Source organism: Seriola lalandi, unplaced genomic scaffold, assembly GCF_002814215.2.
Source record: "Seriola lalandi dorsalis isolate HSWRI2012SDOR001 ecotype SW California unplaced genomic scaffold, Sedor1 jcf7180002054291, whole genome shotgun sequence".
Classification (NCBI taxonomy): domain Eukaryota; kingdom Metazoa; phylum Chordata; class Actinopteri; order Carangiformes; family Carangidae; genus Seriola; species Seriola lalandi.
Window position 1 is genome coordinate 638,074 of NW_019524844.1, and position 20,672 is coordinate 658,745.

The following is a 20,672-nucleotide window of genomic DNA, read 5'->3' on the forward strand; positions in this document are numbered from 1 at the left end:
CAGTCTGGTGTCTTCTGGCTGCTCTGACGGGACTCGGGTTTCAGTCGGAGGAGTTAATCAACACACCCGGTTAATAATTCAGCAGCGATGGCCGAGCTTGTTGCCGAAATCCCCTCTGCGTTTCACAGCCTGAGCTTCGCACCTACCTCTGCGCCCTTTACCGGAGTCCTTAATTACGCAGCTTTCAGGGCAGGTGTAGAGTTGCAGGCAGACGCGGAGGTGAAGAGGCTGCGGCCTCTGAGAGTGGCATGTAAGAGGAGGGAGCGTCACCTCGGCCTGATGATGGGCGCAGGTTGAACTTTGATGGATGGACGACAAGCTGGTTCAATGCGTTTTTGTGTGAACACTGAGTCTGTGCAGTTAGACCAGTATGACGCCTGTTCTTAACCCGGCTCTTCTGCCTCAGCTGAACAGCTCTGTCTCATCTACAGGATAAAACCAAGCGGAATATATTTGTTACTATCTGGATTGGTTGCCTGCCTGCGTCTGACTCAGGAGACTTACAATGCGGTCGACACCAGCTGCGTACATGGTGTGCATCCTGTTTGGTAAGTTCAAAATAGACACTTTTAGTCTAGTAGAAAGGAGCAGTGTTTTGTTTTCTTATCAAGTCTGGAAACAAAGACTTCAAACCTTAATGGGAATTAAATGGTTAAATAGGAATTAAAAAAAAAAAATCAAACAGTCCTTGATATGTTAAATTTGTGACTTTCCAGTTTTCACAATAGCAGAGAGGAGATGAACAATTGTGTTTTGTTTTTTTTTTGTTTTCTCATTGTCTACAGGGATCATATGTGATGCCAAGCAAGTGCATTCTCAACCCAAAGTAATACAAAGACAGACTGACCAGGCTCCTGAGGAGGCCACCAAATTAGAGGAAGACATCCAGAAAGTTATTAACCAGATCCACGCTTTGTCCGGTGAAAATGAAAACACACGCAGCTTCATCTTCTCTCCCACAGAGGAGACGTTTTCATTAGATGCATACTATAGTGTACTGAGTAACCTGTACGCTCTCTTCCAACCGCTGCTGAGAGAGAGATTCTTAGATGACCTTCCCAAAATTTTAGTCTGTATTTTGTCTGGGAAGCAGGACTGTGGCCTTGAGGCAGAGTTAACAAAGACTGTGTCCCTGGAGTTAGGGAAGCCACTGCTGATGTTTGTGTCGTCTCTGAGATCCCAGACATGCTCTCCTCTGAACAGCAATGCCGAGTCATTCAGCTTCTCCGGGGCCTACCTCAGGATGGAGGAGTCAGTGGCGACAGCACTAAATGGTCTTCAGCAAACCTTTATAAATATACTGTCAAGTATCCCTCTTTCTGGGACTCTGATGAGCTCTGTGAGCGACTTCATGGATGCAGCTGTGACAAATGTCTCAAAGTTCATGGCAATGTTACTCCAAGTACCAATGGACTACATCAAAATAGCTTTACAGTTTGGAATAAGAATACCATCTTTAGACGGACAAGAGACCTGTAAGCAAGGTAAAACATCATTTGAGTAGTGCCATGTCATTTTTTTCTAAACTGTACCTTTATTACAAATTCTTTATGCTGCTTAAATTGGTTTCCCACTTGTTTTGCAGGAGATCTCAAGCAGCTCATTATGTGGTAAGTCGCTGAAGCTTTTGAACACTAATAGAACTGTGGAGCCATGAATTTAACACTGGGTGTCTGTTTTGTTTGTGTTGTGCGTGCGCACATTCCTGCTGTTATCTCTGGCACTCCTGGTTCTGGAAGTAAACGTCCCATTCATCTTTCACATAGACATTGTTTGGTGACTCAGAGTTGGAGCAATCCTATGGCTCTATCAGCATGAAATTCTATTAACAATTTACAAACATGTTAGTGAAAAGTCACAGGTACAGGCCTGTGTGCAGAAAAACCTCAGGGGAGAAATTAACCATTACTCCCATGGTGCCTTTTGGCAAGAAATTGACATGGGAATACAAAATGGGGAGAAACGCATGCTCAGAAGCAGAGCAACCCACCAACAAAGTCAGTGAAGAAGGATACTAGCAGTAAACATGGATATAAACTAAAATTTACAAAAAGGACTATTAGAAATTAATTATTAAATGTGTTTTGTTTAGGGGGATGAACCACAATGTGAGCTGGTCCTTCACTGACTCCATCACTGACATCCTCCTGGACATCTTCCTGCCTCCACAGCAGTCTCTGTGCACATATCCAGGGCCAGAGTGCCGGAGTCCTCTCAGGGTCCCCTTCCAGCGCAGCGTCTCAGAGGCAATAGAAAACAGCCACGACATCCTTCTCAAGTGCGATCGCCACAATCTGGCCAGGCTCAATGACACACTGTGCGCTGACATCCTCACGGGTTCAAGAGTGGGGTCGTCTACATCTGTGCTCACCTTTTGCCAGGCGCTAAACTCCCTCCGCCCTAACCAGATAGAGCAGGTGTGGAGCACCACGTGTTATATTATTCAGGCACTGGTGTCTCCACTCCTCAGCAGGTCACCTGACTGCAGTGTTGGGGACACGCAGCCCTCCCCTGCCGTCACCCCTCCCTCTAAGACTCTTTCCCTCCCTCAATTTACGCCTCATCGAGTAGCTAGAGAAGCCCCCAACCTCAAACTGCTCGCCTGTAACTACAACAGCTGGTTGGAAAACAAGATGGTGGATGCCGTCCTTGTGACACTCTGCAGTGATAATGAGCGTGAGGAGTTTGTGAAGCAGGTGTGTAACAATGCCTTGTTGATGAGGAAGTTGCTCTCAGACCGGATGAACAGCTGGCTGTATGCATACTGTTCCAACTCCTCTGCAGACCTTGGGTACATGGTGAGTCATTTCTGCACCTATGAGCAGTGGATTGACCAGCCCACAATGCCGGTGGACCCCCTCTTACTGGAGTTCTGCATGAGCCTGGACAGTTCCAGACTTACCAAACTAATCTGTGAGCACACCGGATTCTTCATGCTTTTATTCTCCAACCCTGACAATTTCCAGTTCATGCCAAACTGCACAAACGTCCCTCCTCCCCTACCACTCCCTAACCCAGATTCCTTAATGTTAGAGTCTTGTCAGTACTCCGAGTGGCATGATCTGATGCAAATCGCCCCAGATGTTTTGTTACAATGCATCCGCCTTGATCAGAGTGGTTTCGCTAAAGAGGTTTGCTCTAACAAAACTTTTCTAAACAGCCTGCTGAGTAATCAGGAAAACGCTTGGCTCGAGAATCACTGCGAAACATCCCTTACCATTCCAATCCCTGAGCCAACCCTGCCCTTCAACATCGCAGACTGGTGTGACTACCACACGTGGGGAGAACGGCAGGTGGACGATTCAGTGGTTGGCTTCTGTTGGCACAATGATCAGTTGGCTTTTCAGAAGAACGTCTGCTGCAAGGCGCCTGTGTTTGAAAAGCTGTTAGAAAACCCTCAGAACAAATGGCTGGTTTCAGTCTGCACAGACATAGAGGACATAAAGGTGTTACCACAGGTGGGTATTTTACCTGGATGACATGGCTCTGTTTATCCAAAGTCTAATCAACTTGTATACACAAATAAAAGAATGACAGATGTTATTTTAAGTCCCGTTTCATAGAAACATTGCCTCCACAGTAGGAGAGGCTCTTTAGATGCAAAAAGATTAAATTCTTTCCACGTGCGAAAAAAAGAAATAGAAAAGTGAACATTTCAGTCAAAAGACCAGCATCAGCACAACATACAGACCATGTAATTCTAGAGACATAAATAGGTGATTGGATCAACAGCTGGTTGTTCAGCAGTTTCAGCTGGTGTGGTCACACACCTCTGCTACAAGGAAACCAGAATGAATACAAGGCAGTACTTGTACTATATGTGTCCGCATACACACATTCGTCCCCATATACAAGTCTTGAACTCTGTATGAACTCTTCTGTATATGCACATAGAGAACTAAAGGCAGCAGTATTAATCACTAGAGGAGCAACAGAAAACTGCTACAGAAAACAAGTTAAAATGCCATTGTGCTGAATTTGTATGTTGATCATGTAGTCACATCATCTGTTCCTTAGGTGTGCAAGTACTCTGAGTGGACCCGTCCCATCATCGTGGACATGACTGAACTAGCTCTCTGCGCTGAGAGTGACCCGTCCAACTTCACCTCCAAAGTCTGCAACAATGATACCATCCTCCAGAACTTGTTGACCAATCAGGACAACACCTGGTTGATACAGCACTGTGCTAACCATTCAAATACTGGGGTGTCTCCTGATGGCGGTGTGGGACAAGGAGGTGACCTGAGTGGATTCGACCCTGCTGAGCAGTGCCAGTACTCCAGCTGGAGTGTATCTCTTCCAGATGCAGCCCTCCTGACTCTCTGCTGGGAGCACGATCAGGCCAATTTTGTCTCCTCTATATGCCATAACACAATTCTTCTTTTTTTGCTGTCCCGGGAGCCGTCCAGTGTTTGGGTGAGCAGCATATGTACCGCCTACACCAACTACACCACTACCAAGAACAGCACCACTGCAGTTAACTCTTGTCTGGCCAGAAACCTGGTGAAGCGATTCAACTGGACCTGCTCAGCCGACTTCACCTCAGCCTGCCAGCCCGGGGCCAGTCCCAGTATGGCCCTGCAGATGATAGTGCGCTGCTGGGTGGAGAGTCTGAGGTCCAGGGTGGAGGATCTGCTGACTCCACGTGTGGCTACAGTGCTGGAGCAGGCAGTCAGCACTACTGTAGTGGTCCTATTGGCTCTTGAGGAGGTCCAGAACACCTCGCTGCATGTCACAGAAAACATAAGACTCAGTGTGTTAGCGTCTGTAGTTCGCTATCTCGAGAGGGAAAACAACTTTGACAAAAAGAGGGTCTTGCTGCAGTGCTTCGGGGTAGGTAGTTTGATTGTGCAGTAAACGTTTGAAAAGAAAATCATCAGCCTTGAAAAAAGCATTCACATTCTAGTAGCATTACTGCAATATAGAAATACTCTAGTACTCTACTGCAATTACTAATCATGCGTTAAAAGTTTCACTTAAGTACTTAAAGTACTACCAGCAAAATGTTCTAAAACTATCAAAAGTAAAAAGTAAAAGTACTCGTTATTCAGAAGTGTTAGGGTTTCTCTTAGTGGAGGAAGAAGTACTACGGTCTTTTACTGAAGTAAATGTACCACTATCACAATGTAGAAATACTCTACAAGTAAAGTTCAAGCTTTCAAAAGTACACAAGTAGTAGCATCAAAATGTATTTAAATTACCAAAAGTGAAAGTACTCTTTATGGATATTGGCCCATTTCAAAATGATATATATTACTGGTAAAGGTGCAGCTAATTTCACCTACATTACATACTGCTGAATCAATAATAGTGTATCATAATGTATTAGTTGATTATGTTTTATATTAATAGTCTGAATCTGTAAAGTAACTAGTGACTAATGTTATGAGCCAGAGATGTAGAGGAGTAAAAAGTTCAGTATTTGAGTAACTGTCTTGAGTTACTTTCCACTGACTACTGGTTATATTATATTATACTATACTATTATTATACTTGGTTATTATCTCTCATTCAATAATGTCTAAGTAGCATTTTTCTGTTTTAGTTATCTGAGGTTGGGGATTTTAACTTTTTGCCATTTTTACTTCTTATACTGTGAGAATGGACAAGAATCGGTTTATAAGTGAGAACTAATGGAGAATACTGCGTTTCAGCACTTCTCTTGCAAATGCACTCTGCAGGTTAATCAGAGCAGAGTGAGAATAGAGATTCTCCCTCATCTTTTATTCATACGGACTCAATCAGTTTCTGCGTAGAACAATTCATTGACTTTATAGTTTATCTAATTATTCATCCATATCAGTTACAATTTGTGTCACTGTATAGCAGTTGACCCCCAGTGTACAGGCAGCCTACAGCTGGTGTACTGTTGCACTCCTGTCATCGATATCGACATGATGAATCTCTTCCTTTGCATGTAGTCACTACAGGCTCACATAATGTGTCAAAACAGACTCCCAGATCATATGTTGCCATTAATGTCTCTTCAGATAGTGTCTAAACTGAATGTGTGTGTGTTTTTTTTCTTCTGTAGACAGTACTAACCAGCTTGATGCAGACGGCAAGAGATGTGACCAGTGATGGAGTCTTTGTCATTAACGTAAGATATACTATCATCACCTAAATGATAATGTAAAGTTGTAAAACGTATGTTTATTTGGACTAATACCCACATGTGTCTATGTTTCCAGGAGTACTTCACTATACCGCTGAGCCGCCTGAGGTCAGTGCTCAGTACAGCTCACATCTCCACCGTCAGACTGATCCTTCAGTACTACAGCAGAAACAAGGGGAGACTGCAGGTGAATAAGCACACCCTTTGACGTGCATGTGAAACCTATACACTAACCACATTTGGTTCTCTCTTCCTAGGATTCTTGCGTCTGTGCTTCACGCATAGAGTCTGTTTAGTCCAGTTGATTACACAGTCCACATTCTTGCTGATACAATACTGGTATTTGCTTCTGTTTTTCCAGTTGCCAGATAAGTACCTGTCCACGATGGTGTCAGTGCTGCTCCAGACCCACGTGGTAAAAGATGGTAGTCTCTTCCCTGAGCTGGCTCCCCTGCTGGCCTCAGCTAGCCCAGCTGACATCCAATCTTTGCCCTCACTGCAGAACAACATCATTGTGTAAGTGATGGTGTCAGCTTGTTGTCTCTAATGACCCAATACCCACTATTATGAAACGCATTTATCATGGATTATTGTAACAGCAGTATTATTTCTCTGATGCACCTGCGTGTGAATACTAAGACTGAACTTTTTCATTTGTGATGCTGTTTAATTTTGTACTCTGGAATATTAACAGATAAACATTTTTTCGGGCCACAGTTTAAATATATTGTTTTTCTGTTGCTGGATTTTTTGTCTCCAAGATTGTTTTCTCTCTGCACTTTGCCAGTAGGAGAAGTTGTACCAGAATCTAATTCATTAACCCAAGTCGGAAACTGTGTGATTAAGAATACATGTTTGGATCTGTTGAACACGAGGCATGACAGTCACGAGTATAAACCTCTCGGCTAAACCTGTGCCTAAAAGCTGGCTGAGAGTAATCCATGTTGACAGGGTGCATTCATTCACTGTAACATGCCAAATGGACAATTCTGTTGGGAGAATGCACCATGTTATGCACCTTAACGGTGAATGTAGTTTATTCTAGCAACAAAGTGGTTACTGAGTTTGTCTCCTTGTTACATCTGCAGAGAATATGTGATGAACACCCTGATTTATTTCACTGGTGCACAATCATGCAGTCTCACTTTCCTACATACGTTATTGCTCCCATCTGGTCACTGGCCTGGTGTCGGGCTTCGGTGAGAAGTGATGTGTCATTGCACCCCGAGGTGCCAGGAACATGCATTATACATAGCAAGTAAAGGAAACTAGTTCACTGACTCGATTTCAATCTAGAAAGAGCTTCTAATGTGTGTGTAGGTGTTTTATGTTGATTCATGGGTCATTAAATGTGGAAAATCACAATGTTCCTGAAATTCTACATAATCATCAGTTTAGTTTTTTTTATTTGATGCTGCAAACAATAGAACAGTAGATCAGCAGTACAACTGTCCATGACTACCGCCGACCTTCCTTGCCACATCCCACTTATTCACTTTCCTGCTGAGACTTAGGTACAACTATGACATCTATAGGCTAAATATTGTATGTAGCATGGAGTCAGCAGGCAATAAGCTAAGCTTACAATTAAGACTGGAAATAATGAAAAATAGGTCGCTTGGCTCTGTCCAAACATAAAAAAAAAAGAACCACAATTGCTTTTTTTTTTTACATGTAGGTTTTTGTTTTGTTTTGTTTTGTTTGGTTTATTTGTTTGTTTCCCCCTGGTTCCAGGTCTTTATGCTGCAAGCATAAGGCAAGCTTATTGATTCCTGGTAGATTCATTAAAGGGGTATCAATCTTCTCATATATTATTTATTTATATTATATACATATATATTTTTTTCTAGCAGGGAGACCATTAACAGAAACTTGGAGCACATGACTCTGGACCAGCGGGAGGCATTTGGCTTGTGGTACAGCAAAGTGATGTCTCCATCCAACATCAGCAGAGGTCATCAGTCACTCATCAGGGACACTGGAAACCTGATCACCTACCTGCCCTTCCGCAACTTCCAACACCTCTCATCTGCTCAGGTAACAGCACCTCTGAGCTCTGACACCTGGCTGGGAAACCCGAGAAACCAGGACTCTGTGAGTTCGATTAGCCCCAGGGCACAGCAGGACTACTTGTCACATACTGGTCAAAAGAAAGCTCAGACAGCGTCTTCTTTCTCTGTCACCACCAATGTGTGTCATATGCTTGTCAGTAATGTTCAATAAGTAAAGATAGGAACACATGAATTAACAATGACCGGAAAATAGTCTGCTACTGATCTCTCAGCACTAAAACATGAATGTAAAAGAAGGAATAGTTTTAATAGTTTTAAAGGCAGCTGGTTAGCTTAGTTTAGCTTAGCTTAGCTACAACATACAGAATAACTACATGTTGACATATTTGCAGTTTGGTTTTTGTATGTATGAGATAAACAAGATAAAATGCTAATGAGTGAGCTTTGGACAGATTGAGTTACCTTTGAACAGACCTAGCTGAGCTGTTTCCCCCCAGATGAATGTGACCTTGTTTTGTTATAATTAATTAATAGACACTCCCAAAAATTCTATATATTTCACTGTGTTTATCCACAGCTGTTGGACGGGCTGGATGTGTTGCAGAGAAACAACCTCACTTCTCTAAAGCAGGAATTCATCGCTCGCAGCCTCATCAGCACCTTCACAAACCTGACAGCTCAGGATTTTACCAGGTTTGGAATAACCACAGACACTGTTTATTAGACATGAATCTAACTAGAACCTTAACAATATAGTGTCTGGTGGGCAGCAGTGTTAAATTTTTTTTTTTTTTAAAGGGTAAATGACATTGGGGATGATAGATCAGATAATAAGAAAACAAGTAGAATAAGTAATTTGCGGTAGCCTGTTATGGACTGAAATAACAGTCAGAAATACATTTTTATAAAAAACGTAAACAAATAACTAAACTGAACCATTATACTGCCAACATCTTTCTCTTCTGCATTTGTGGACTTAACATTTAAATATCAGACATTTATGCAGTGGTCATTTGTGCTATCGGCAAAACAGTCACTGAATCAAAAGAAAGTACCTCTGCAGACTTGACCCCATAAATGCTCCTGATGAGCTTAACCATTTTCTTTTGTAATTTAATTTTTTTAAAATGTGCACTTAGCTTTTTGAAAGGAAAGCTGTCTGTTCCCTGGTTGGTGTGTGTTAAACATTGTATGTAATTTTAGGCTGGGTAAACTCTCATGCCTGGCAGACCCAAAGGACCTCCTTGTGTACAAAGGCACTGAGGCTTCCAGTGTCATCCAGCACATCGTTATGAACTGCACACGTGAGGGACTCAACCTGTCCAACCATCTGGTAAGAACAGAAAAGTTAATAAGCATTTCTTTGTTATTTTTAATAATTAATAATTATATATATATACTGTCTCTGTGCTTGTGTAGATTTCCAGTTTGTTACTGAACAGCACAGAATTGAAGGCCCCCTCCTCGCTCAGTCCTGCTCAGCTGGCAGAGCTCGCACACCTCCTGCCCTTGCTGGGTGTGACTTTCCTGCAGGGCCTCACACCATCACAGCTGCATGCTGTCCTCCCTGCCCTCGACTCTGTTTCCTTCAGCCCTGCACAGGTAGAGGAGCGACCTCCACCTGTAATGTAGAGTGGACGATGTAGGAAGTGGCGAACACACACACACACACACACACACACACATCATCTATAGCTCAATTTCTTTTGCCATATAAAGTTTTTTTTTTTTAAATAGTGAACTGAGTCTTTTGTACAAAACAAAGATCAGGTGTCAGTGAGTGGGGATTTACTCAGTCCCTTTCACTGCACAAGCCATTGATTGTTGTACATGGTTAAGTTTCCTGGCAGCTGGTGGAGCTTGTAGCTGCTGAGGAACAGCTGACAGGCAGTGGGTCTTCAGCACAGTGACCCCTGAGGTGAAGTGGCTCATGAGGCAAAGACCAGAGCTTTACTCCACCTTCAACCATTATCTGAACTACAGCCTTTTGCTTTTACCTCAGCCTCACAGCTGTTGTCTTGCTTTTATATTTCATAGGGCGTCTTGAGATGATTAACCTCTTCAGACTTACAAATAGTTTGTCAACTCCATCATGACAAACATGCTGTGTGGACCACAGCTGTTGAAGCCCACAGAAGTTTATTTTTTATTTTAGTGAATGGTGAAGATATGATATGAATATTTCACCTAATATAAACAGAGTTTGAGTAAAAATCACTACTTGAAAGGTAATTTATTTTTATTCATTTGCTGTCATTCTGTATGTTTTTCAGGCTTCTGTAATTGTAGACAAACTGTCTTCGACTACCACAGTGAGTTGATTTTGTAAACGCATCACAATGTGAATTTAGTACAGAGATCCTCTCTGCATTTTTACACCCTGTCCCACACACCTTCCTCCCCTCTGCCCAGCTGACCGCTCCAGGCCAGCTGCAGGAGCTCGGCTCCCTCATCATGGGAATGAAGACAGAGACCTTGTTGACCCTCACCTCTGACAGGCTGCTGTCATCTCTGCCCGCCATGGCCCAGCACACACCAGGCCTCAGCCCACCACAAGCCAACGCTATCGCCACCAAACTATGGGTATGAATACGTGGGGAGAGGAAAGAAAAATAAAATGAAAGCGAAATTGGAATAATGAACCTGCAGTAATTTCCCTCACTTCAAACACTCGTTATTTTATATATGCAAATAAAAGAGTAAAGCTTGTCACTTTCTCTTGGTAGATTTCATATTTGAGCTATCAGACTTATAGTTATTATATATAGTTAGTTTTTTTTTTTGTTCTGTAGAGGACAAACTGTAAAACTGTTCCTTGTGTTGTCTTACCTCTGTTTTGACCAGGGCTTCCCAGAAGTGGTTAGTTGGTTGGATGATGTGGAGCCTTTGCTCTATTGCACGCCTCTGCTCAGTGTCCTGGCCAGGACCCGTCTGCTTGTGAACAACAGCATCAATCTATCCACAAAACCCTGGAATACACAGCAGGTATTGCACAGCCCATCATGCATCAGCACACGTCGTAAAAACCATGATATTAAACCTGTTGTGCTCAGTGCCTTTTAAAAAATGTGTTTATGAGACCCCATCACAGGGTGCATATGCAAAGTGGTAAACAGTTATATTTTGCACTATCCTGTAAAAATGTGCGTGATAGATTTATCTTTTGACCTCGGTAAACTTTGTTTTGCTTGTACACTAGAATTTTGCTTGTTCACGCATAAATAGAAAAGCTTTAATTTAGAGATTAACAGTGATGAATTAATAATTGGCCCCACTGGCCACCAACACAGTGTCGCTTACAGTGTGTGAATATGTGAAAGCATCTTACCCTGACCCTGCGACTTTTACTCTGTGTGATGATCTCTTCGTGCTTCCTCTGTTTGTCATGAGAGGGTGCATATGACAGTATCTTGATGAGCTGCTAAATTATTAAGTGGAGACGTCATCAACACTGACACTGTGAATGGACTTGCCTGTGAATACAAACAGCACAGACAAATACGGTGCTAATATCAGATTGCCCTCTCGTCTCTCATAAGGAAAACTGGGGAAGAAAGCAGCTCAGAACCTGCATAAAACAACATGTTACAGCAACTACAAAAAATAACATTTCTTTACATTTTCTTCCTCAGGCCAAAGCAATTTTCAGAGAGGTGCTTGATAATAAACCAAACATGGTCAAACAACATTTTCTGTAAGTACAGTTCATATCTGTGATAAATGTGCTCATTCCTTTGAAAACTATCGGCAGCCGATTTTATTTTTCTTAGTGTCTTTTAACCTTGTTGGTTCGTTGTAGCATTATTTCAGCATTATTTTATGCAATTAGGAGTCTGGGAACACTGGGTCAAGGTGTGAACTGCAAGGTCTTAAAGGAACGGTTTCAGGCTGATTCGTCACCGTCCGCAGTCATAAGAATCCTGGCCGTCCTCAGACAGCAGCCTGGTCCTCTTCACACCTCACTGGTAAATTTGCCATTCTGCTTTTTATAAGATATTTGACTTCATTCTTTTACAGTATAGTGCATGTGATATATATTTATATCTAAACATTCATTGTCATTTGTCTTTGTTCTTCTGGACAGAAAAAGTGTGTGATTGAGGAGCTGTATCAGCTGGAGTTCTTCTCTGAGCTGCTTAAAAATCTTGGCGCTGAGATTGCCCTGTCCATGCCGTAAGTCACAAGTTAATCATTCCACTGTTAATGTGGTGACATAACTTTGAAATATTTCTTCATCTCATTATGATATGTTCCTGTGTGTTTGTGTGGTTACTTGCAGTGTGAGCACTATTAAGAAGTTTCCTGCAGATATGATGGACACTCTGAGGAAGATGATTATTCAGGACCCTCGTCACTTTCTCTTGCTGGCTAGAACAAAACAGGAGCTGCTGGTGGACAAAGTGGTGCAGGGGATGGTCAGTTCAGCTACACTGTGTTGCTTTTCAGATCCCTCTACTATTTTAAAAAGTAAAAAAGGCAAAGAAACAAGACGATGGAGAGCCAAGTTTGAAAACAGGAAGATGTGTGTTTAACAGTGCAGAGTTTTAGTTGTTTGTTATGTTTGCAGTGTGATCAGTGATATGTGGGCTTCCTCTCTACAGGGCATGTACACAGGGGTGTTCACTGAGGAGGAGTTTCGTTCACTGGGCGTTATGGCACCGTTTGTGGGGGATGAGGTTTTCATTCAGGTGGACCGCAGCTTCTTCATTGACAACCTTTATTTTCTTCTGGGGCTCTGCTACACCAGGAGCAAGATGGACATAGTGGCTCGTATCCTGCAAGAACCTGCCACCTTTGGGTAAAATTATCACCTCAAACTGACAGGGGCTACAAAATACTTGTTTTTTGTTTAATTGAACAATGAATTTACAAACAGCAAAGCAGTATAACCATGCCATTAAATATGCTGGGCATGTGTCTGGTAAGCCAAAAAAAAAAAAAAAAAGCATAATAATATTTCCATTATAAAAAGAAAATATCAAAAAAGAAAATTACATTAAATACATAAACTAAAATAAAAGTAAAAATAATGAAATAATATTAAATAGATAAAAATTAAATAACATAATTTGTCTTTGGTTTAAATGAAAAGGTTAATAGTCACTGAATTTAGGTTTTTTTATATTATATTTTACCATTATGAGTTAATCAGCAAATTTTCCAGTTTCTCTTGCGACAAAATACAACTAAGTAAACTTGAGAAATCAGCCTGGTAATGATGTCCTTTTTAGAGTTTATCTAATAGAGTAGAGCTTTAAAGTATGTGGGACTTTGTCAACCTATAGAGTGAGATGTGTAAGTTTACATTTAAGCATAATATCAAAATTATATGGGAGCGGTTTCATGTGACAAAAGCTGTTTGCATACCAGCTAATCAAATAGCAGGAAATTGAGGGAAGATGATGAAGTGTTCCGATGTTTCCTCTCAGCTCGGTCAAGAACTGGAACCAGACAACACTCAGTCAGGTGGACCGCTTTCTCTTCTTCCTGCCTGAGAGCAGTCTGCAGGAGATTTCCATGGTGAGTTCAAAGCTGTGCTTTGATTCATTTTGGTATTACATCTTAACTGATCCTCAGATCGAATAAAATCTGAAGCTCGCCCCTGTAACAGATTCATTCGATGTCCAGAAATCCACAGTGAGGCGTTGGGATTGTTACTTGATTCCTATTCCAGGCCAGGCCCATGAAGGCATGTAAATAAATCCCTCAGGTGTCACATCTCCAGTAGGTGTCAGGATCAGGTGGTGGAGTTCCTGTTTTCCCGTAAACTATAAGTGTGTATCTGTGTCTCTAAATGTGTGTTGTTGTTTGTGTTCCCACAGGCGTTGATGACCGTGGGGAATATAGAGAAACTGTTCATGAACCAGCGTCAGTGGGAACGTGGCGATGTGGGGAGCCACTGTTTGAACGAGAACGAGAGGATGGAATTTTTTCAAAAGCAGCAGTTTGTCCTTCAGTTTTTCCTGGGCTTCCTCAAAATAAATCCTCTGTCACGTGAGCATTGTTGTTTAAGCCAAGAACACTTAATTAAAAATAAATAAATAAATAAAACAATATTTTTTTTCCTTTTTATAATAGAAGTTGTTGACGTCACATGCTTCACATGAAGTGATATGCTGTATCAAGTCATCAGCATCTCCTGATCAGATATTTGTGTCTGTGTCCTCGACCAGCGACTCCTATGGTTCCTTCCTGTGAGATTCTACATACAATAGCTCCCGCTGCCTGGACCTCCAGCAGTCTGACAAGCATGTCTCCATCCGCTTTCTCCAACTGTCTGGAGCTAATGGGTCATGACCCGTTTCTTGCATCCTACCAACGCAACCAGGTGCTCAAGAAGGTCAAACAGGTGAGATTCATCTGTAGTCTAATTCATTCGACGTGTTTGATTTAAGGCTGGGCAGGGTAGTTTCCCGTCCTCAGTCACAGGTCTTAATAGTGCGTGTCTACTCTGTCTTTGCTGGTTCCCTCTGGAATGACATCTGTACATGAAGATATACGGCCCCGTTTCCTCCTTCTCCCAGTCTGTGATCTCTCAGCTGGGTGGAATAGCGATAGAACTGACAGTAGAGGAGCTGAGTAGCCTCCGATTGACTGAGCGGAGGAGCATCGCTGCTCTGGGTGCTGTCAGCAATTGGAGCAACAGACAGGTAACTGCTTTGGCCACAACAGTTAACATGGTAACATTAATTTACTATACTGCTTGCATTACCTACTGGACAAATTTGGTCAGTTAATATCAAAAAATGTTTGTTTTACCCTATAAGATATTATGCTTTAAAATGTGTATTTCACAGTGTGTAAAGTGTGAAATTTTTCACTGTGAATTCTTGATTCTGATTAAGAGGCAGATGTCAATTAATTTCCAGTAGTCAGACGGTATAGTTGGACACCTCTGGTGTGGGTGTTTGTTTGCCCTTGTAAATTAATGCACCAGTATTCAACCGTATTGAGAACCACAAAAATTTAATCAAGACCTGTTTCATTGTAACAGAAATCAGTCCGATACGTAAATGAAAGAATGATACATTTAATTTGAATAAAGTGGGATAACAGAGGCAAACAGATGCAAAGAACAACATGGCGCAAAGCAGAGGGTGACAAACCTCTTTTTGTAATAGTTTGTTGATCCTATTCAGACCAATGAGAGTAGACTAAATGTTAGAAACACTTGTCAGTATAACCCAATCTAGTTCAACAGCACAATAGCACAAACAAAGCTTTCAAAATGACCATAAAGTTGAATCAACTACTACTACTCTAAAAACACCAGGACTTTTTGCAGGGCTGTTGTATTAGACTGCATTAGTTTCAGCTGGGTGTACCTAATATACTGAGTGTACATTAAAAGATCATGTCTAGATCATAACTCTTGTTTTCATCCTAGCTGGCTGCACTCTTTACCACCGTGTTAAACTCCACCAAACAGAGTCCGAGCCAGCTTGACTCCAGCACACTGGTGGCCATGGGGTATATTGTGTGCGGAGCTAAAACCGCAGAGATTAACTCTTTCAATGCCGTAGAATTCAGGTGAGCAAATAACAAAAGGCATTTTAAGATGTTGGTGTTGATGCCCCTGGTGTTTGACATTTGAATTGACTCTCTTCTCATGCTGTGTCTCCCCCTGGTGGCTGCAGTAAGGCAGTGCTCAGGCTGGGTCAGCTGACACTGCCCTGCTCAGAGGAGCAGCTGGAGGCGCTTGTTGGGCTGCTGACCCACAGCCTTGCTTTTGGATCCATAAGCTCATGGGGAACTGATGTCTTCATTGAGATCGGGGTTCTAGCAGGTATGATTCACTCACTGTCTTTGCCTGAACATTTGTAGCTCAGCCTCATGCAATGTGTGCTAACAACCTCGAGTCAAAGTTATCTTATTTTCATTATTTGTTTTCTTGGCACCCTCTAAATGTCTTGTGTGTCTTGTAGCTGGACTCAGGCGACCTTTGCACTACTTCACTGTCTTTGAAACATTTTCCACTCTCTACAGCTGGTCTCCCAGACTTCCCCATGTCAGCTTTGGTGAAAGAGCAAATCGAAGGAATCACACCTATGGCTATTTCAATAATACCACCTGCACGGTTTTATGTAAGTTGACTCTTAATAAAACAACAAAACAATATTCACAGGCTCTTGTGATTTAAGAGGATTTCAGAGCTTTTTATTCATTTTGTCCTCTGGGGTCCAAGGTGTCTTGATCTATGTTCATGTTGGTATATTGATCATGGATTCTGTATGGTTCAGCAAGTTGAATTCAAGACTTTTTAAGACATTTTTAATACTACACAGAATAAAATGTAATACTAGTCAAACAGGCCAAAGGATGAGTGCATGATGGAAAACCATTAGGGACAATATGATCTAGAATTATTTATGATTATTACATTTTTTCAGCACTTCCCAGAGTTAGATAACAATGATTCCTAAGGACATAATTAATTAAATTAATGTGACCTGGACTTTAAGTTGATTTAAGTTTTTGCTAAAATTGACACTTTCTTCACGAGTCAATTCTTAGCAAATAGCTTCAGTAGCCAGCAGCAGTGACAGTGATTACTACAGGTCAGATGGTGGTGATTGAAACTGCACAAAAGAGGACTGAGCAGCCTCTTGTATATACAGACACTGTTGAACCATCCCACAACCTCTCCTAACAACCTACAGTTTTAACATTACTGCTGTAAAATGCCAAAATGCTGCAAATACATATTTGGTCAAAGCTAAGACCAGAATTTGTCCTTCTGTCATATGAAAAATATTACAATTTTAAAATGTGTATTTTCTGAGAAGTCACAGTGTAAATTTGCATTATTCTTTGCATCTGTTTTATCATATTAAAATAATTATGCCTTAGAAATAAAATAAACCACAGCTGTCACAGAAAGCCATCTAGGATGCTAAAGCAAGAGAGCTATGAGTATATCAAATGAAAGCTAGCTGGGCGGATACTTTCAAACAATGTATAATTTGTCAAGGTTATGTAAAGATTGAGTCCAGTGCAGACCAAAACACACCTATAGTAGCACTATCAAGGCCAAAGCATCCCACGGGAGAGACAGTGTATTTTAAACGGTTACGCTGCCTTAAAAGTCACAAAATGAGGGCATTATCTGGTATAACTTTCTGTCTGTTACACAGAAACTTTAAACCCTTTTTTCTCAACTTAATTGTTTCGGTAAGGCAGTAAATATTCAAGACCATTTTTTTTTTTTTTTTTTTGTAAATTAAGACTTATTAAAACATTTTACAGCCTTGTTTTGACTTTTTGAGACAATTTATTTTAACAAGTCCTTAAGTTGTCTCATCTTATCCCTGCTCATCAGTTTCTCTGTTTCTATGTGCCTCTCTGTTTCGTTATTTCCTCAAGGTGGCATTAAACCACAGACAGATCAGCATGTTCTCCTATGAGCAGGCGACTGCAGTAACAAATGAGCAGCTGTCTGTTCTGTCAGATGTTCAGAGGACAGCCCTGGCTATGGTGCTGACACCCTGGGAGAACAGGCCTGTAGACTTCAGAGGTAAACCACTGAAACATTTGAAACTCTGTTAGAAATTGTAAAGACGGGTCATTCTCAGAAAGATACTTAATTTTTCAGAATTGCCGAATTCAGTTTATCTGGTGAACACCTCCCTCAAAGCTCTAACCAAAGTTGTGTCCCAATTCCATACTAATACTATACACTGTAGTATACTGTATTATAAACTAATATTCCCATCATAGTGTATTTTACGTCTGTATACAAGAAATAAAGTACTTAATGTTTGCTCCAAAGGGAAATGACGCAAGATGGGCACTGACACATATCGTTCCTACTACTACTGTGGAAAGCTATTGCCACATGAAATTTACAAAGAAAAAGCTAAAATGTTTTTTCAAATATGTAATAATTTATTTTTTGTTTTCTTGTCTGAGATCATCCTGGATCTGTCTCAGCATCATCTGCAATTTGTTTTAATTTCGCTTTTCAGCTGTAAGTAGCTCCTCTATTTCCTTTGTGTATCAGCAGCATACTCAAAGAACAGAATGCCTATAGACATCTTCTAGTGTACTTAAATCCCCTCTATGTAGAATTTTTATATAATTGTAGAATCTTATTTTGATGAAAAATTATTCTGATGGCATAACTTTTTGTTCATAGAAAAGATAGACAATCCCTGTGAAAATTGGTGCTGTCTATTTGATATTTTAGCACTTTATTCTCTTCGTACCAATGGGCTTTTTTTGCAAAACCTACACATATGCCTCTTGAAATTATTTATTAAATGTAAACACAGTTCATACATGGTTAGAGTAGTATGTAGTGTAGAATTGGGACACAGTGCAGCCCTTGAGAAACGGATGACACATTGTCACATTGAAAGTAATTGTGAAATTCATATGTGCTTTCTATGATGTCATCGTCGTACATTTTATAAAAAAAAAAACCCCAAAAAAACCCAAACAGAAATGGTTCACTTGAATATTATTCTATTTACTGTATTATATTACTTACATTGGTATGTCATTTTACATCCTATACCAGTGTTTATTGCTAACTGAAAAACTCAAAGTGTAGTCAAAAACTCTAAAATTTGTTTCACTGTGTTTTTTTGAGATAATGTACAAAGACAGATAAGCCGCAGGGATCATATTTTGCATGGCTCTACATTTGTATTGGTTTCACTGTGTTCATATAGGGAAGTCACTGGGGCTGGCGCTGAGCCACAGTCCTGTGTGTCTCATACTGGGACTGCTGATGCTGCTGATTGTCCTGCCCTGCCATGACCTGATCTGCCCTGGCACATGACCCCACTCACCCCTGCTGGATCAGGAGACACCTCCTTGGCCACAGAACCAAGATGATCTCATTGATCTGTGCAATAACATACCTCTTTGAAATAGGCAGCACTTCAGGATTTCTATACTGTGTCCAGGAAGACTTTTGTGCAGTTATCACTTTAACATTTTAACATTGAGCACAAAACAAACCAAATTAAAAGTTTAATTCAAAGAAAAAAAACATTTTCACAGTATAAACAATAAATCCATCAAGTCTTACCAACATCCATAGGATTATTTTAATTATTTATTTATTTATATTTTGATAAACCTGTATGAATCCTACTGTCCTGATGTATCCTTCTCAGGGATGTGACGCCATACCCAGAAAAGCAACCCAAACACTTAAAAATATTAAACAGTTATTATAAAGTCATTATTAACAAATCAAAGTTGTCTTGCAAACCTACAAAGTTATATATATTTTTGTGAAATTATATAATATTTTGGTCAGAGTAAGAGCATTAATCTTTGCTACATTTATATATCGATTGTCAGTTGATTACATAATACCCAATAAGACCTGATTTATTAGTATTGGTCAACTTCAGTCTATTTTGCTGTGAGTTTTGTATTGTTGTGCACACTTTCTGGTGTGATAAATATAGACCTAAATTATTAAAGTGAAGCACTCTCACTGACCGACTCTGTCTGTTTTTAGCACTCATGCACATGAAATAGAATTGTTCAAAATGATCTTCTCACAGTACTCATTAATATCTCACATTGGCAGTAAGACTGTGTATAATGTTTGATGTTTATCTATGACAACATGAGTATGGAGGCGTACAGCTCCCAAATATTAAAGGGCGCTATAGTGGGCTTCTTTTATCTGAGTTATTAACTATGTGTGTGTATCTATATATATATACATACATATGTATATAAACTTATATTTATTATAACTTCGATCTACTTTGTGTAAATTGTGAGATGTACAGTAGATTTCATACAAAAGTCAGTTTATTTACTCTTTAAGTCAACATTATGGGATTGTAAGTTAAATATTATAATTATGGACTTATTTATAGACTGTATGAAAATAGTATCTGACCCAGGACAGCAAAGTGCTGCAACAGCATTTACCCTAAATCCTAATGTGCTATCTGTAAGACATTGTAAGGTTATGTACTGTATATTAATTTAGATACTTAGATTCTTATCCATTATGCAATACCACCAGGGAGGTGTCTGCCCGGTCCCAAATTCATTTTGCAGTGTGACAATGACCCCAAACATACAGCCAGAGCCAAAAAAGAACTATCTTCAGCAACAAGAAGAACAAGGAGTCCTGCAACAGATGGTGTGACACCAGAGAGCTTTGATCTCAACATCATGGAGTCAGTCTGGGATCACATGAAGAGACAGACTAAATCCATAGAAAAACTGTGGCAAGTTCCCAAGTCTCCAAGATGCTTGGCACAGCCTACCTGCCAAGTAATCTTGAAAAACTGCGGACAAGTGTCCTGAAGAGAATTGGTGCTGTTTTGAAGGCAAAGTGTGGTCACAACAAATACTAATTTCACATTTCTTTCTGTTTACTGCAAATTGTAAGAAGTTAATTGAACTATTCATAGCATTATTTTTGAAAGCATCCTCACATGCTGTACACATAGCGGGTTTGAAGTATTGAAAATTGAAAAATTTTAGATCGTAGGCTAATTCAAGGGTCTGATACATAGAAAAAAATTATGAAAAGCTTACCAACTTATACTTTTTATTTACAAACT

At 40.5% G+C, this 20,672-nt stretch overlaps 1 protein-coding gene across 1 annotated transcript; it reads left to right on the forward strand.

The window, feature by feature from the left end:
* The first annotated feature begins 87 nt into the window (after window positions 1-87).
* On the forward strand, window positions 88-19,579 carry strc1 (stereocilin 1). Its single transcript, XM_087173901.1, is given in 30 exon segments — window positions 88-292; window positions 786-1,484; window positions 1,586-1,610; window positions 2,093-3,458; window positions 4,018-4,833; window positions 6,035-6,100; window positions 6,192-6,302; window positions 6,477-6,631; window positions 7,966-8,152; window positions 8,705-8,820; window positions 9,331-9,460; window positions 9,547-9,729; window positions 10,401-10,439; window positions 10,540-10,710; window positions 10,972-11,112; window positions 11,760-11,821; window positions 11,957-12,092; window positions 12,212-12,300; window positions 12,407-12,542; window positions 12,729-12,925; window positions 13,557-13,647; window positions 13,950-14,121; window positions 14,301-14,476; window positions 14,622-14,777; window positions 15,515-15,657; window positions 15,765-15,913; window positions 16,114-16,211; window positions 17,491-17,641; window positions 18,801-18,883; window positions 18,886-19,579. Coding segments are annotated over 30 exon segments (6,330 nt in total). The 3' UTR covers window positions 18,967-19,579.
* The last annotated feature ends 1,093 nt before the right edge of the window (window positions 19,580-20,672 follow it).